This window comes from Onychomys torridus, chromosome 19 (assembly GCF_903995425.1).
Source record: "Onychomys torridus chromosome 19, mOncTor1.1, whole genome shotgun sequence".
Classification (NCBI taxonomy): domain Eukaryota; kingdom Metazoa; phylum Chordata; class Mammalia; order Rodentia; family Cricetidae; genus Onychomys; species Onychomys torridus.
The window spans coordinates 45,181,933-45,199,767 of NC_050461.1; the positions used below are offsets into that span (position 1 = coordinate 45,181,933).

Below are 17,835 nucleotides of genomic sequence, written 5' to 3' on the forward strand. Positions count from 1 at the left end.
TCTGCTGGAAGGACTTCCTGAAGGGCTCTGGACTCTTGATCTCAGTGGAGCGCTTGCAGGACCAGGGAGGGCAAGAGAAAAGCGCCCTCCGATCTCAGCCAAGGCGTGAGGCGCTGCGCCTGGCCATGACTGGCATGTTTAACTATAACTCTTACCGCTTGCCCTTTTACCATCTCAGCTAGGTCTTGAACCTATATCCCAGCACCCTTTATCAGCCTTTGGTAGACGGGTCGGTTGGGATATAGAAAGAGAAGCAAGTTTCCAAAGTGTGAAGACAAACGCAGTCAAATCCTCCAGCACACGACTGTTTACGAAAGGGAAGTCAGCGGGCCCCAAGAGGTCGCTGGTGGCGCAGGAACCGAGACCAGATTGTAGAGAATGGAAGAAGGAAAAAAAAAAAAAATCACACACACCCAGAAACTTTCTTCCTTGTTGCTGATCCTCGGCCCCCTCCTCCCTCCCTGCCCGCCCCGGCAGAAGCCGTAACGTGACACCAAGTCGAGCGAGGAGCCCCGGGGTGGGGAAGGAGGAGAGAGCCTGGGAGGGCAAGAGAGCGGGCGGCTTTGCGCCTAGGAGAAAGGGGAGGAGAGGAGAGGAGGGAAGCCCCTGTCAAGGAGGTGGAGCGAGAGGGTGGTGTCCGCCTCCCGATCCTCCCTGCCTTGAGCTAGCCGAGCCTGAGTCGGGACCAAACACGCCGCCCGAGACCCACACAAAGCCCGGGGGGGTGGTCCACGCTGGCGCTCGTAGCGAGCCGTGAGCGAGCCCGGGCCACAGAAGGACCTAGGGCGCGGGGCTGCTGCTAGCGGGACGCGCGACAGGGAGCGGGCTACGATCGCCACCCCCACGCCGGGGCCCGGGACATCTCGGGGCCCTTCGGGGCCGCAGAGGGCGGCGGGGACCAAGATGAGGAGAGTGTCCTGAGCCTGGCAACTTCGGCCCCTCCCCGCCCCCACCCGGCTGCCCTCGGCGCGTCCCTCTCCATGTGCAACCGGTCGGCCAGGCGCTCCGGCTGGCGGCGGATGGGTGACCTCTTCCTGGCCCGGGCGGGCTGTGCGAGGCGGCGGAGCCGGCGATGAAGAAGAAGCAGCAGCAGCAGCAGCAGCAGCATCCCAGCGGCGGCGAGGATCCCTGGCCCCATGGGGTCCCTGTGGGGGGCGCCCCTCCGTGCCTGGGCGGCTGCAAGCGCCGGATCCCGCTGCTGCCTTTCTTACGCTTCTCCCTCCGGGACTACGGTTTCTGCATGGCCACCCTGCTGGTCTTCTGCTTAGGCTCCCTCTTCTACCAGCTCAGTGGGGGACCCCCTCGCTTCCTGCTCGACCTGCGGCAGTATCTGGGTAAGCAAGGGCGGCGTCGGCCCGACAAAGTTGGGCACCCGGGGAAAGAGTGATAAGCGGAGAACATCTAAAGCCGTCACAGCCATCACGGTCCCCAAGGCTCCCTAGGTGCGATGCCAGTGAAGCATCCCTCCTAACGGCAGCTGGGAGCGCCTGCTTCCTTCTGCGCGCCCGGCTGTCTGCAGCTGTCTAGGGCGCCAGGCAGGTACCCCGGGGCTGGGACACCACGTACCGGTCCCCCTCCCCTCCCACTCTAATTGGGGCAGTGTATGTTTGTGAGTGTGCGTGTATTCTCTGGCTTGATGGTGCGGGGACAGTCCACTCAGTGATTATGGTTAATGACTTTCGATCCAGTCTGGTCTGGTTGTGTGGGTTGGTTTAGCCCCTCTTTCCAGTCACTTCTAGAAATTCTATCCAGTAGATTCCCCTTTTGTGGGTTGGTCCAGGTGAGGCTCCACTCTGTCCCTGGGCTGACTTGTCCCTTGGCCGCACCAGCTCACCCCACGGACTGCAGCGAGGGTGCGGGAGGAACTGGGGAGGAATTGGGGCTGTCCGGTAGGTGCCCATCAGTGGCTTCGCCTCTGGTGAATTGTCGAACTTCTGCCCTGTGTGTGTCTCAAGTTAGAACTTTTTTTTTTTTTTTTTGGTTTGTGGCTAAGGAAGAGGTTGGAACCCAAGAAAACAGAGATTTCAGTGAGGTGTGACCTCGCTGCTCTCTCATCCGGGCTTCTGCGTGCCAGGGCTTGGCCAGCACTCACTGAGGTAGGTCCCAGGGAAGATGCTGGCTCTTGTGCCTTGGCCAAGCGAGGATGCAAACTCCTTGATTTCTGCAGCCAGAAGAGGTCCTGTGGAGGTTGCCTCTGAGATGGTAAACATGAGCAGAAGAACCGCTAAGAATGGTCCTCTGCAGGCCCAGAATCGATTTAGGTGGAGACTCGGTCAAAATTCTGGAAACAGAATGACCTGCCAAATTGGAGACTTCTACATTTACCTCTAAGGTCTTTAACTCACGGAAACAACAGGTCCAGACAGCAGGCCATTTGGGAGGAAAAACAAGAAAACCTCAAAACCACACCAACAAACGCCTCTAGGGCGTTTGTGAGTGGTGTAAACTGATAAAAATAGTATTCAGATTTTTAAAAGTTAAAAACTTCATTTCAATGTAGAATTGTTGGGGCACTATGATTTTCTCAAGAACCGCAATGGAAAAATTAAAGAAAATATTGCCCTGGTCAGATTTCCAAAGCACAGTTCTTAGCATCTGGCTTTATGGTTTGGGGTTAATAGGCCCTTTTTATTGGTCAGGGTAACTAACCTTCATTCTTTGCAATTCTGCATTTTGGAATCCTGGGCCTTCCTTCCCAGCTCCCAGACACCTGCTCCCGCTCCTGCTCTGGGTAACTTTATCTTCACTGTCAGGAACAATCAGTGTCCACTAGTCTGGGGAAGTGTCGAAGCTCAGGAATTTTTCCCCAGAGAGTCCGGTGGTGCACCACCCCCCACCAAGTGCCTTTCAAGTTAAGTGCAAGGTCTAGAGTATAGAGCAAAATGTGTTGTGTAAGATTGGAAGTCCTCGGTGTCCACTCTTCCCAGGAGAGCTTGGCTTTGTTCTCAGAATTTATGGCTTTGCCTCTTCATGGTTGTAATTAGGGACTAGGACCCAATTTTCATCAACCATGATCCTGGCTCCTACAGTTTTGTGGTTCTGTTACCCTTTATGTGAAGGAGGAACTCGTCGTGGGGGTGAGGAGCAAGGGCATTTGAAGATAGTCAGGAAAGGTCAGTAGGTATGGCACTCACAGGATCCCTGTCTATTTTACAAGGTGTGACTCGATGCATATGGAGGGTCAGGTGGTAGAAAAGAGAACTGGCCATGCTTACCTGGAGGACTGAATCGTCTTCACTAACTGACCATTTTCTGATGGGCGTGGTGGGTTAGACATGTCATCTTTGTGAAATGAAAATAAAATTCTCTTGCCAAATCTCTTCCTTAGTATTTTGTCACATAGATACAACAATCATTTCTGGGAAAACTGGGCTTGTGGTCTTTAGAATGGCCTCAAATATATCCTGGATTATATCAGGCTAAGCTATCTGCAGACTTGCTTGCCAATGTGTTCTCTCTCTCTCTCTCTCTCTCTCTCTCTCTCTCTCTCTCTCATTTTAGAGTTTATCCATACAGAATATATTGTTATATATATAGGTAGTGGAAACATTACGAGTGGAAGCCTTATGAGGAGGTTTTAGGTCAGGTTATTGGGGAGGGGTGTGCGTGTTCTCCAAAGGGGTTGCTGAGCACTGGCCTCTTCCTCTTTCAGTATCCAGATGTGACATGAAAGAGTCTCCTTGGCTGTGCGCTCCCCCCAATGACATCCTAGGTTGCCACAGGCCCAATGCAATGGGCATCAGTCAGTTCTGGATCAGTAGCTCCCAAACATGGAGCCAAAAATAAAACTTCAGAGTTGGTTCATCTCAGGTACTTGCTACAGCAATAGAAAGCTGCTTAACACTGGTGGGCATACAGAAAGGGAAGCAGGACCTACTGTGGGATTCCAGCACGTGGTGAAAGGCACCATGGGAAGTTTAAGCAAGTACAGATATAGCAAAGATGAGAAGGGGAATCTCGTCAGCTGACTGGCTAACCTATCTTCAGGTTTACATCCACAACTTCACTTTCCTTTCCTTGATCCTTTTCCTCTGTTTATTGTGAGGCCAGCAGAGAAGGGAAATAATCGAAGCCACGGGTCTGTCCAAACTCTGCCTTTCTATTTATATTAGTTACATTTCCTCTCACTGTGACACTTGACCTTGACACAAGCCGCTTGAGGGAAGAGGACTCTATTTCAGTTCATGGTGTCCGTCTATTCTGGGGATGGTACGGCAGGAGTATATGGTGAGGGCTCATCACATGGGGAGGAACCAGAAGCAAGACCTGGCTATCCCTCCTCAAAGGCCTGCTCCTTGTGGCTTGGGTCTGCCAGCTAGGCCCCCATGTCCAAGGGTTTCACAACCTCCCCAAAGAGCATCATCAGCGGGCGACCAAATGTTCAAATATATGAGCCTTTGGGAACATCTTACATTCGAACCATGATCCCATTAATGGCGGCCATACTGCCTCTGACAGCAGGGCAGCCAGAAGTGAGAGACTGGGAAACTCTAGTTCCCCCTGGTCTTTTCCTAGAAGTTCTGTGTGTAGGCTCCTAGTTCTCAGTGTGGGTCCTTGGATCTGTAGCATGAGCATTACTTGGGAATTTATTACATATTCAAATTCTCAGGAAATCTGAATTTCCTTCCAGACTTTCTGAATGAGCCTGAGCCTGGGTCAAGCAGGCTGCCCCAAAGCAAGATCTCAGGTGATCTTGCCAGGGCTGCGGCCTGAAAACCATTGTTCTGCAGTCAACCATTGCTCTCAGAAGCCGTGGAAGGCATTTGTGAGAATGAGGAGGAGGGAGGGGAGCTGATTTATAGAGATGTTTCAAGGTCATAACCATGGTTTCGTTTTTTTTTTTTTTTAATTTCAAGTGATATGAATACAATTTGCTTTCCGGCTTACGGCCCATTGTTTCGGGAGAGGGAGGTGGGGGGGGGGTGGGGGGAGGGGAGCAGCTAACAGCCGCAGCCCTACCTGGCTTTATACTTCTTGAGATTATGAGAGACACAGAGTAGGGGCAAAGTGGGTCCTCCAGGAAGCAGAGTGTGGGGAGAGGAGAGACCAGAGACAGAGCACAGCGAGGAGCTGGGGCCAAAAGGTTCCTTCTTCCAGCCAGTTTGGGGAAGGACAGAGTGTGTTCTTCTAAAGTGAACTTCCTGCTGCAACATTCAAATGGAAGAAGTAAGCTAGGAGAGGAAAATGAAGCTGTGGGGTAAAGTATGGCTGACGCTGTTCTTAAGGGTGGGAGCCCACAGCTTTCCCAATCCAGTGGGAAATGTTTTTAACAATTACATATACATATATAACTACATGTATATAATTATATATATATATATGATTTCATACATACATACATACATACATACATACATACGTACATACACACACTCTATTTGCCCATCTGTCTGTCTTTCTATCTAGATTTTGTGTGTGTGTGTGTGTGTGCGCGCGCGCATAGAGATCAGAAGACAACTCTCTAGACTGAGTCAGTCCTGCCTTTGTATGGATCCCAGAATTGAACTCACGTCCCTAGCATGGTGCAGCAAATGCCTTTTACCATTGTGTGTGTGACCTTAGCAACCTAAAATTCCTGGGGGTCTTACTTTGTAGCTCTGGCTGTCGGAGAACTCACTATGTAGACCAGGTTGGCCTTGAACTCAGAGATCCACCTGCCTCTGCCTCTGGAGTGCTGGGATTAAAGGTGTGGGCCACCGCACCCAGCTTGTCCCCTACCCCCACCTTCTTCTGCATTCAAACTTTGATTTGCTATAGAAAACAAAATGAACAACCCCTCCCCCTCCCCTGAAATCAGGTTATGATGCAGCCTGCTTGGCAGTAGTCTTATCACTTCTGAGCTGTGGAAATATCAAAAACTTGGACACGCATTATTTAGATTAATATAAACAAAATGAACCAGATGGTTCACTACTGATCTTGTACAACTGGCAGACGCTAAAGATTTATCATCAAGCCTTGGAGATGTGATTTAGCCTTTATGAGAGCTAAATTTGTTGGATTGATCTACAGTTGGTAGACTGTCCTCTTCCCATTTCTAATTTATAGCATTTTAAATGGAGACATAGTACTTCTTCTCAGAATTGCCAATTTCTACACATATTATATGCACGAGCCTGGGAATCTAGAGTCAGAAAATGCAAAAAAAATGTGATTTTACTGAATTTTGAAATTCTCTAACTAAGGGAAATGTGAACATAGAGGTCCAGATCAGTTACAGAAACAGTTTCACTAAGCCTTAAAAACCCAATTCTATCTATCTTCTACGTATCACACGTGGCTTAAATGCCATCCTGGAGGCCTCACACTGTCCGCCCCTGGGAAGGAATGCATAAAATATGAGGTTATCAATAGAAATTGTCGACATGGAAAAATGAGAGTCTTGTTTATAGCCACACAGTCATCTCGGAGGGTGGGTTGGGGACACAGCAGCACTGTATTAGAAGAAAGACGGAAAAAGACATCCAACTGTGGCAGCCTGTTCTGTAAACACAGAGTGTGGATTGGGGGTGGGGGGTGCATTCTGACTGGTAAACTGTTTTTAATGGAGGCTAGTCTCAGTCTGCATTGTTTAAAAACACCCATAAATATGGATCCTCTAGATACTCTCTTTCTCCACATTCCCTGACATCCATCTAGGCTTAAGACATGAGGTGGTTTTGTTGGAGAGAGGGTAGAAATAAAATAGTCAAGCGTTTTCCATTCGAGGAGAGACACCCTGTCTGTTGCCTGACGGAGGGGTGCTGAAGGAGAAGACACAGTTGGCCCTGCGGCCGAACTGATGGGGTCAGGTGATGAGCAGTGGAAAGGCACCTCATTTGATAAATTCCAGCCCTTAGAATTGTTAGCTGTTGCTCAGTTCTTTTCTTTTTCTTTTTCTTTCTTTCTTTCTTTTTTTTGGAAGCAGTGACCACAAATGAACTTTGTCATACTCCTATGTTTCGTGTTATAGAAACCTATCCCTAGCCAACAGTGACATGCATCTTCTTGTTTATTAGAGGTAGGGGTAGAAATGCTAACACGCCGGCCACTGGGAATTCTTACTTGCAAAAGTCAGCAAAATGCAGCCACTGTTTGGCAGGATGATTCCACATGATATATATGTTTGTATTATAATGCCAGGAGAAGGGAAATGGAGAGGAGGAAGCTAGAAAAGTGATGTCTCTTGATTAGTGTCAGCAATGGAGGTCTGCAAGCAGCAGGATGGGACCTGTGGGCTACCGTGACATTGTTAGTATCTTGAACACTGTTTTCCATTCTTCTGAGTGTGTACTTCAGAGTACAGTTGCTGGGTCCCATGGGAACTCTATATTTAAGTCACGGAGGAATTTCCACAGTGGCTGTCTGTGTCCTTTCATGGCCCCATCGGTGATATATGGGTCCAGTTTCCCAACATCCTCATGAACACTTATTTTTCCATGAAAAACTTGTTGCCATCCTCACAAGCATGAAGTAGTGTGCCACTGTGGTTGTGTTTTGTGTTTTGCTAGCACTTAGTGGATCCTAGAGGCTTTCATGAGTTTCTTGACCACTTTGTATCTTTTTTTGAGCAAATATCTATTCACTTCTTTTGCAACTTTAAAATGTTTTTTCCTTGTGTTATTGAGTTCTAAGTATTTTTGTATTTTGGATAAGAGGCTCTTATCAGATAGAAGATTTGCTATCAATCAGAGCTGGGAAAAATAATACTGATTTAAATACAGTGTTCTTGATAGATTCCCTGTGTCATCCTTCCCAAGGAGCAACAAGCTAGTTTTATACAGTAGCCATTTCCAAAGTGTTAAGTGTAGAGTTGGGAGAGACAGACAACCCAAAATAAAAGTTCTAATAATTAATTGGGAAAACAAGGGCCTTTCCTAAGGAATCTTAAAAGACTGTTTTCTAGTGATGAATCTCTTTAAATAATAAATATTGGTTATCTGTATTTTAGCTTAAGTATGTGCTAACTTGGACTGGAAATGACTTAGTGATTCTCAACCTTCCCAATGCTGTGACCCTGTAATACAATTCCTCATGCGTGGGGACCCCCCCCCAACCATAAAATTATTTCATTGCTACTTCATAACCATAATTTTGCTACTGTTATGAATTGTAATGTAAATATCTGATGTAGTGGATAGCCATCCCAGCATTGGCCGGGAAGTTCCAACCCCCATTGAGGCTTCGGTAATGGTCATGCCCACAAGGAAGGAGGAGAAGGAAACAGAGGACGGAGGATCGAGAGGAGGTTGCACGCTTGGTTCCGGGACCCTGGACGCTGGAGGGAGACCGAGCAGAGTTCTCCAGCCGGACTGCACTATACCTTTGCCAGACCCTGCAACCTACCCCTTCATTGTAAGTTACCCCACAAAATAAACCTCCCTTTTAACTACGTGGAGTGGCCTAAATAATTTCACCAATAATCTGATATGCAGGATATCTAATATGTGACCCCTGGGGGGTCACAACCCACAGGTTGAGAACTGCTGGCTTAGTGGATAAAGTACTTGCCATAAAAATATGAAAACTAGGGGCTGGAGAGATGGCTCAGTGGTTAAGAGCACTGACTGCCCTTCGAGAGGACTGGGGTTCAATTCCCAGCACCCACATGGCAGCTTGTAACTCCAAGATCTGACATTCTCACACAGACATACATGCAGGCAAAGCACCAATGCACATAAAATAAAAATAAATAAATTATTATAATATTATTTTAATTTTGTTTTTTTCGAGACAGGGTTTCTCTGTGTAGCTTTGGTGCCTTTCCTGGAACTCATTCTGTAGCCCAAGCTGGCCTTGAACTCATAGAGATCTGCCTGGCTCTGCCTCCTGAGTGCTGGGATTAAAGGCGTGCGCCACCACTGCCCTGCTAAAAATAAATAAATTAGTTTTAAAGAAATATGAAAACCATAGTTTGGATTTCTAGAGCCTATAGAAAAGCCAGGCAAGCATTGTTGCTACCTGTAATCCCAACACTCTGGACTAAGAGACAGGGATCCTCTGGTCTGTGAGCTCTGGATTCATTGAGAGACAGTACCTCAGTAAATAAAGTGTAGCATGATTGAAGAAGATGCGCAATGTCAACATCAGGCCTCTATATGCCCAGACACGTGCATGCATGTCTACCCACACACATGTACGCACACATGTGAATGCACACACACACACACACACACACACACACACACACACACGTGCACCATATGCACAAAATGTATGATAACTCATGTACAGTCACCACTTATCTACTTTAGAGATATCACAAAGAACACTGAATTTTGCATGAGGAATATGAATGCAGCCAACTTTGAGTGACAGGTTATGTACAATGGATGTATTTTTGTCTTCCTATGTGTGCACTTGAATAGAGCAGATAAGCTTATCAGGTTAAAAATTTTGGTACATTGTGTTCCTTTACACAGTGTACCATGACGTTATCAAGGAAATCTTGAGCATTTTTGGGAAGTTAGGATTCACATGCAGTTAATTTGTTTTGTATACCCATTACATTAATGCACAGGACAAATTTATACTTAGCTGCATTTTCAATGCATGTTTCTATTTAGTGAAATGACATGATTGTGCGTAGGAAGCTATTAATTGTCTAAAAGCTTTAGAAATTTTTAAATTTCTAAACTTAAATTTTTAAATCTTTTATTTTTCAGTTAAAAGTTTAAATTTAAATTTAAAATAAGCTTTAAGTATAGACACTTTAATGTTGTTTATTAGAACTTTAATTTGTATGGCTTAAAACAGCCATATTTGAAATTATTAGGGATAAAACAGAATATCACATTTTTCCTTCACATGTAGGATCAATATCTAAGCCTGTGTGTAACAAAAGCAGTTGGCAAAGCATTTGTGGGGGAAGAGTATTTGCAAGGGAATTAATTAAAATGGAGCAAAGTACAATGATTTATGAGTGTGGAAATGTCATGATTTGTACACTAACTAAACTCTTAATCCAGGCAATGCAAAACAAGTCATATCAAATTACTGGAAAATAAGTGTGGTGATTTGAATGAAAATGCCCCATAGCCTTATGGGAAGTGGCACTATTAGGAGGTGTGGCCTTACTGGAGTAGGTGTGGCCTTGTTGGAGGAAGTGTGTCACTGGGGGCGAGCTTTTGGGTTTCAAATTCTCAAGCCAGATCCAGGGTCACTCTCTCTTCCTGCTGCCTGCTGATCTGGATGTAGAACTCTCGGCTCCTTCTCCAGCACCATGTCTGCCTGCATGCCCCCATGCTTTCTGCCATGATGACAATGGACTAAACTAAACCTCTGAACCTGTAAGCCAGCCCCAGTGAAATGTTTTCCTTTATAAGAGTTGCTGTGGTCATGGTGCCTCTTCACAGCAATAGAACCTTAACTAAAACAGGATACAACTAAGTGATCCTTCTTGGTCCATCAGATTTTATACGAGCTGTCTATAATTTCCCGATGGTAGCCAGTGAATCACTTTTCTTTTCTCACTTACTGCCTTCGTGTCTTTGGTCCTCTGTGTTGGCTGCTGAGGAAGCTGAAATCTCCAGTGAGGACCTCTGAACCCCTGTAGTTTTTCTCCCGCCATCTTTTCTGAAGGATCGGCATGCTACCTGGTGTTGTGATCAGTTGAAGACAATCTCCTTAAATGCAGGGAGCGTGGACTTCCTATCGCCCTCTTCAGCCCTTTCCTTGGTGCTGTGTTTGGGCTCCTAGGAAGGAGCTGTTGGTTGAATGTACTTGTTGTATTGACTGTCCTTTGTAAACACTGTAAACCTATTTACTGGCGCTCTGTATTCAGTAGAGATTTTGGGGAGGGATGAGAAAGACAGCTCAATTGATGTCATCAGTCTAATTTTTCCATGCTATTGGAAGCCAATACACTAAATAAATATAAAATCAATATGACAGATAGCTCAATAAACATTTTCTTCTGTGCACAGGGATAATTGTGTGCCTCCCACCTCTGGGGATTTAGAGTTACATTTTTAGAGCTCCAGGTAATTAATACCTGAGGTTACTTCACAGCTTTGGCTGTGTCCAGCTGGAATGCAGGCTTTTTGTTTCTTGTCGTCTCCCTGAACCCCAGAGCAGTTCTTTTTGGGAGTTTACTAGTGAGCATTGTATTTCTCTCTCTAGGTCAGAGACTTCCTTCGTTAGCAATCTGTGTAAAACTGGGCATCACATTTCAAGTACGGCTTCAAGTCTTTAAGGAGGTGGCTGTATGGTGTGCAATGTTTGAAATGGTGACTATAGATTTTAGCCAGAGTAAACTTAGAGCCCAGTGCACCAAACTACTTCTCTTGGTTTTAGTAAAAGGTCTTGAGATTACTCTAAGTTGTCGCTTTGGCTGCCTGGTTCTGACTCCACTCACTGATAGGTGTTTGTCTCATGGGGTCCAGGGACTGAACCCGTGGTTGGTCCACACTAAGCCTGGGCTCTGCCACTGAGTCCCAGTCCTCAGCTCTGGCAGATGTTCTAAACAGCCAATTGCATTCAACAGCACGGCTTGTAAGGCATACCACTGATCCCTCCCACCCCCAGTTCAGGGAGGATGACTTTCATGACGTTAATGAAAAGAAAAATACAAGTATTCTGAGGTAAGTAATTTCCTATGTTCAGTCATTTGGACAGTAGTCACCAAAGGCTGTGTCAGAAGCATCATGTTCAGAAAGAATATAGCTTTGGATAGAGATCTGGGTGAGTCATAGTTACTGCTGAGCAGCCTCGAGAACTTGAACAGGCTTTTCTCTCTCTCTCTCTCTCTTTTCTTTTTAATCCTTTGAGCCATGGGTGCTTTGAACTGCACAACGGGATTAATAACTGTCATTTTAGGTACTTACACGGTGCACAGACATATACACAGGCAAAGCACACGTCTGAGTTAGTTTCTTAAAATTGTTAATTGTACTTTTCTATCCCAAGGCCTGGCATTTAATTTAACAAATGCCTGCTTTCCCACCTTATTCTTTTAAGCCCATATGTGTATATGACACTCACAGGAACACCCATAGAGTGGGAGTATGCAAATTCATTTATGACTCGGCTCCCAGTACAGAAACCATTGTAACCCAGAAATGTGAAATTACCTAACCAGTGATTTCTTTCTTTTTTTGTGGCTTCTCTTTTCTCCCTTAAATTGACGAAGCCTTGTCAGCAGCTGGCAAGTTCCAGGCATTTGCCCTGTTAGTTACATACACCCAAGGACTTTCCTCATTCTTAGCCTCTTTTCTGCTTCCTAGAAATTTAAAGAGGATGTTCTGGAAAAAAGAAAAAATGTGTGTGTGTGTGTGTGTGTGTGTGTGTGTGTGTGTGTGTGTGTGATATGGGTATGTGTGTGTATATGTGTATGTGTGTGTATATGTGTGTGTGTGTATATGTGTGTGTAATATGTGTATGTGTGTGTATATGTGTGTGTGTGTGTGTGTGTGTGTAATATGTGTGTGTGTAATGTGTGTGTACATTGTGTGTGTGTGTGTGTGTGTGTGTGTGTGTGTGTGTGTGTGTTGGGGTGCTGGTGGTGGGGAATGTAGCTCAGTGGTAAAATTCTTGTCTAGATGTGTGAACATCTAGAGCGGTGGTTCGCAATGCTGTGACCCTTTAATACAGTTCCTCATCTTGTGGTGACCTCCCCCCCCCAATAAAATGACTTTTGCTGCTGCTTTATAACTGTGATTTTGCTACTGTTAGGAACTGTAATATAAATAGCTGTGTTTTCCAATGGTCTCAGGCGACCCCTGTGAAAAGGGGTCAGCTTGCAAAGGGGTCGCGACCCATACGTTGAGAATCATTGTTTTATAGGGTTCAATCCCTAGAAATACAATATCCCCAAGGGAGTGGGTGGGGGGAGAAAGAACACATTCTTTTTTTCTTTTTATTTCTTTTCCTTCAATTTTGAGATGAATTAAGAACATTTTTTTTTCCCCACAGAAAACTTTACCGTTTTGAATTTATCTCTTTCGCTTATTCCCCGTACTCACAGGATAAAATAGCAGTGTGGAGGAACACACTGGGGGCTGAGGCCCAGAAGGCTGGGTGTGCTAAGATTAGAGCAGCGAACTCTAAGTTAGGTCTGCTTGAACCAGTCATGGCACCAGGCCCACACCGTGATCGATCCTAGCCCTTCGCTCCTCGTGGAGGAACCTTCCAGCAGCATGGCCACTTTCTCCTCTGTTCCCACTGCTCTTGTTCGGGGTTAGGGCCAGAGCCGTGCACCACAGAAGAGGAGGGGTCTTGACCAAGTGTGGGGGTGACTTCATTTCTGTACTCAAATCTTAGTTTCTCTGTTTGCTTTGGTCTCTGACAGGGACATGGGGCACATGAGATCTATGACTCATCCCTGCATCCTCGGGCAGTGGCTCATCCCTGCATCCCTGGGCTACCGCTCATCCCTGCATCCTTGGGCAGTGGCTCATCCCTGCATCCCTGGGCAGTGGCACATCCTTGCATCCCTGGGCTACCACTCATCCCTGCATCCTTGGGCAGTGGTGCATCCCTGCATCCTTGGGCAGTGGTGCATCCCTGCATCCTTGGGCAGTGGCTCATCCCTGCATCCCTGGGCTACCACTCATCCCTGCATCCTCGGGCAGTGGTGCATCCCTGCATCCTTGGGCAGTGGTGCATCCCTGAGTCCTTGGGCAGTGGCTCATCCCTGCATCCCTGGGCTACCACTCATCCCTGCATCCTTGGGCATCTGAAAGCAATTGCCTATTTTCCAATAATTCAAAAGAAAGTTAAATTGTGCTGCAGAGCCTTAAGATCAATCAAGCACAGAACTTCCTGCTTTGGCTGGGGACTACAGCTTGTCATCTTTCTGTTGGACAAGTTGAACTGTCAGACAGAGTAGTGCAGGTACTTGGAGGGCTCCTGAGCCACAGTTTGGACGGGGACAGACAGTAGCTCAGTGGGAGTGCTGTGACGGCACTGACCATCCTGGTTTTCCATTTCTTCACCCCCAAAGCCAGGAGTTTGACGCGATCCACAGTTTCCTCGAAGCCTCACCTCTAGCATGAGCTTGACTGTCAGTCTGAGAATGAGTTCCCGTGGCCCGGAGAAGGGAGAAATACAGTTTAAGGGTTCTAGAATTCCCTGTCAGTAATATTTAAAGCTGCTCCAGAGGACGGTATCTTTTCCTTTAGAGTCAGTACTTTCCTAATACCCCTTTGTGATCTTAAAATCACATGCTCTTCGAGATGTCATTTAATGATGGCAATTTAAAAAAGAAGGAGGAGGATTTTTTTCTTTTACAAATTTTTAATATGTCTGGTTTTTTGCTCCATTGGTGTGCATTTACTGCACATGGTACTGGGTTGCGCAAAGGCATTTTCACGCCGACTGTGTGATGGTTTGGTACAGTTCCCACCTCCTTCCCCACTCCCACCTGCTCCCGGCAGCTCCCTTTGTCCCCTCGACAATTTTGCTTCTACTTTCATGTCACACATGCACGCGTGACTTTCTTTTCTACATAAAATCACAGAAGTGCCCGTGAGAGAAAACATGGCAGTATTTGTCTGTCTTCCTCAGTCCGCCTTAATAATGTGACTGTCTCTGGCTGCACCCATTTTCCTGCAAATGGCATGACTTTTTTGTTTGTTTGTTTGGTTTTGGTTTTTCGAGACAGGGTTTCTCTGTGTAGCTTTGCGCCTTTCCTGGAACTCACTTGGTAGCCCGGGCTGGCCTCGAACTCACAGAGATCCGCCTGGCTCTGCCTCCTGAGTGCTGGGATTAAAGGCATGCGCCACCACCGCCCGGCATGACTTCATTCTTATTTAGAGCTGAGAAATATTCCATTTTGGGCCAGTGAGATGGCTCAGAAGGTGAGTAAACGTGCTTACTGTTTGGGCTCATGGCCGGAGTTTGATTCCTGGAACCCATAGGGAAGAGTGAGAACCACCTCCAGAGAGCTGTCCTCTGTTCTCCATAGACACACCATGTGGCCATGTGTGCCTCCAGTCACACACACACACACACACACACACACACACACACACACACACACACACACGCAAGCGCGCCTGTGAGCATGCACACATGTGTGTACATACAATAATAATAAAAAGTTTTTATAACTCCTGTGGTGCGGGGCAGTGGTGGTGCACGTCCTTAATCCCAGCACTTGGGAGGCAGAGGCAGGCAGATCTCTGTGAGTTTGAGGCCAGCCTGGTCTACAAAGCGAGTTCCAGGACAGCCTCCAAAGCTACACAGAGAAACCCTGTCTTGAAGAAAACAAAACAACAGCAAAAACTTCCATGGTATGTATGTACCATATTTTCCTTATCCATTCTGCTGATGGACACCTATGTTGATTTCATAGCTTGGTTGTTGGAAATGACACTGTAGTAAATATTTATGTTCAAGTATCTAGGATACATTGACTTGGGGAGTCCTTCGGATAAATAGCCAAGAATAGTCTGTGTTCCAGTGGTTTCTTAAACACAGGTTTTTGTTTTTGTTTTTGTTTTTGTTTTTCTGGAGCTGAGGACCGAACCCAGGGCCTTGTGCTTGGAAGGCAAGCGCTCTACCACTGAGCTAAATTCCCAACCCTAAACACAGGGTTTTTAAGGGCAGAGACCTCTTCCAGGCATCTTACTTGACAAGTGCAAGGGAGTCTTTGCAGAGTAAGTAGTTTGAAGCAAGCAGTTTTCACAGAAGCCAAGAGGTTACCCAGGAGAGGAGTTCCACACAAACAGGCAGCAAAGATAAACGGTTAGCTGGAGGATGTTCTGCACAAGCAAGCATCTTTTTAACAAGGGCTAAGTTAGTAGGACATCCTGACCTTTGGTTCCTAGATAGAGCTGGGTAGGTTTCCATGGGATTTTCCATAAAGAGATTAGATTGTAGTTAAACCTGGAAACAACCTCAGCAAGAATACAAGATGGAGTAACCCCTTGCGCTGTCTTGCATTCTTGGGCTCCTGCTTATTTCTGTTCCCTAAAGGCATTAAAACCACACGTTCTGATCAATCTTCTCCTACAAAGCAATAAAATAAAAATAAAAAAATAAAATAAATAAAAATAAAAATCCAGACTTGGTGCAGATGGTTCTTGAGGAAATGAGACTAATATGCAGATAGTTAAAACTGAGCAAATCATCAAGATAGGGATGATAACTCATGAGCCAAATGGGCAGCATATCTGAGCAGGCTGCTCTCAACTGGCTAGTTTGTCCATGAGAAGATAAGCTGGTTTTAATTACTGTCTTAGTTAGGGTTTCTAGTGCTCTAAAGAGACTCCATGACCACAGCAGCCCTCATAAAGGAAAACATTTTATTGGAGCTAGCTTCCAGTTCAGAGGTTTAGCCCATTTTCTCATGGTTGGAAGCATGGCTGCATGCAGGCAGACATGGTGCTGGAGAAGGAGCTGAGAGTCCTACATCTGGATTGGCAGGCAGCAGGAGGAGAATGCCACACTTGGCTTGACTTGAGCATCAGAGACCTCAAAGCCTGCCCATAATGACATTTTTTCTCCAACAAATCCATACCTCCTCCAACAAGGCCACGCCTCCTCCAACAAGGCCACGCCTCCTGATAGTGCTACTCCCTGTGAACCTATGGGGGCCATTTCATTCAAACCACCACAAGGACTCTCCACACCTTTGTCTCTTTCTTCTATGTCTGTACCCCTCCTCCTCCTCCTATTAAGGTTCTAGTTTCTTGGACGTGAGGGTGTTGCTGTCACAAGCCACCTTTGGACCTGTGTTCTTTGGGAATGTCTTCCATGTCTAAAGAGTAAGCAGCCTTGGCTGAGCCTGGCTGAGCCTCTGGGTCCCTAGTGCACATGTGACCAAGTTCTTGGGAACAATTCCTGGGTGATATGCCCACTAAGATGCTGTATTCCTGTCCAGAGCCACACCCACGGAATCTCATGGAAAACTGCCCAATATCTTGACAGACCTACTGGTCTCCTGCATCTCCTACACCCTTTCTACCTGCTGACTAGGAGAGGAAGAAGCAGGGCTGAAGGAACTAGCTCAGGGCTTCCAGCCCAGGCAGGAGTCTGGAAGTGGTTTCTCTTGTCTCCCACTGAGCAGCAGGCCTGACTCATCTGGTTGGAGTACCACAGACCGATCAGGGATTACTTACAATCTCATTCTGCAGCAGTGTAAGAATTCCTCCCATGACATGCCAAGGAATGTGGGTGACGTCACAGGCAGACTCAGACACTCCAAGAGGAAGTTATTTTTACCACGGGAGAGAACAATCAGAAAGTGATGACTGATGGGGAAGCCGAGTCAGGGCCGAGTGGGAGGGAGGGGACTGGGCAGCTGGGGCTTGGCTACCTGGCCTTGTTGCCTTGCCAGACTGGCCCGGTTTGTGGTGAGGCCACTCGGCAGAATATCTCCCCAAAGGCAAATAATGTTGGCATAAGCTCTGAGTGTACAGCCAATTTAAGCAGTGTGGGGGTAACATGGGTGTTTCCTGGAAGTGTGCAGTGGGCTCTCTAGACAGCCCACGGAGGCAGCTCTCCAACACAAGACATGGGAAAGATGGAGAGAAGATGCCAGCAAGCTACATGAATACAAACTCCTAATGACGGTTTCCGTGCCTCAGTTAAGCAGATGGCAGGATGGAGGCCATCTTGCTCATGCTGTTTCTTATTCCAAAAGCTGTTCGTTTGCCTGTTGAGCAGAGTTGGAAGACCTTCAGTGTGCGGGTATGTTCTTTTAGTTGCACTGAGAAGGAAGTGACTCCCCAGAGAGCAGAGAGGAGTAAGGAAATCTAGGTAGCACCCTGTGGACCCTACCTGTTGTTTCCACAGGCAAAGCCTGGCTTCGAGCGACCACAGAGTGATCGTATTTCAAGTCTCATAGCTTTGAAGCGTGGCGGTGACTAATTCAAGCTCATTTAGTGAATGTTTTATGCAGGTGTCCGATTT

General features: G+C 46.7%; 1 protein-coding gene across 1 annotated transcript in view; it reads left to right on the forward strand.

Annotated features, from left to right (window-relative positions):
* Nucleotides 1–505: 505 nt before the first annotated feature.
* The window catches only part of Ust (uronyl 2-sulfotransferase), a 280,743-nt gene continuing 263,413 nt past the window's right edge, over nucleotides 506–17,835 (forward strand). Inside the window, exon 1 of the mRNA XM_036169183.1 lies at nucleotides 506–1,334. Within this exon, the coding sequence (XP_036025076.1) occupies nucleotides 1,073–1,334 (262 nt within the window). The 5' untranslated portion in view covers nucleotides 506–1,072. The remainder of the gene's footprint in view (nucleotides 1,335–17,835) is intronic.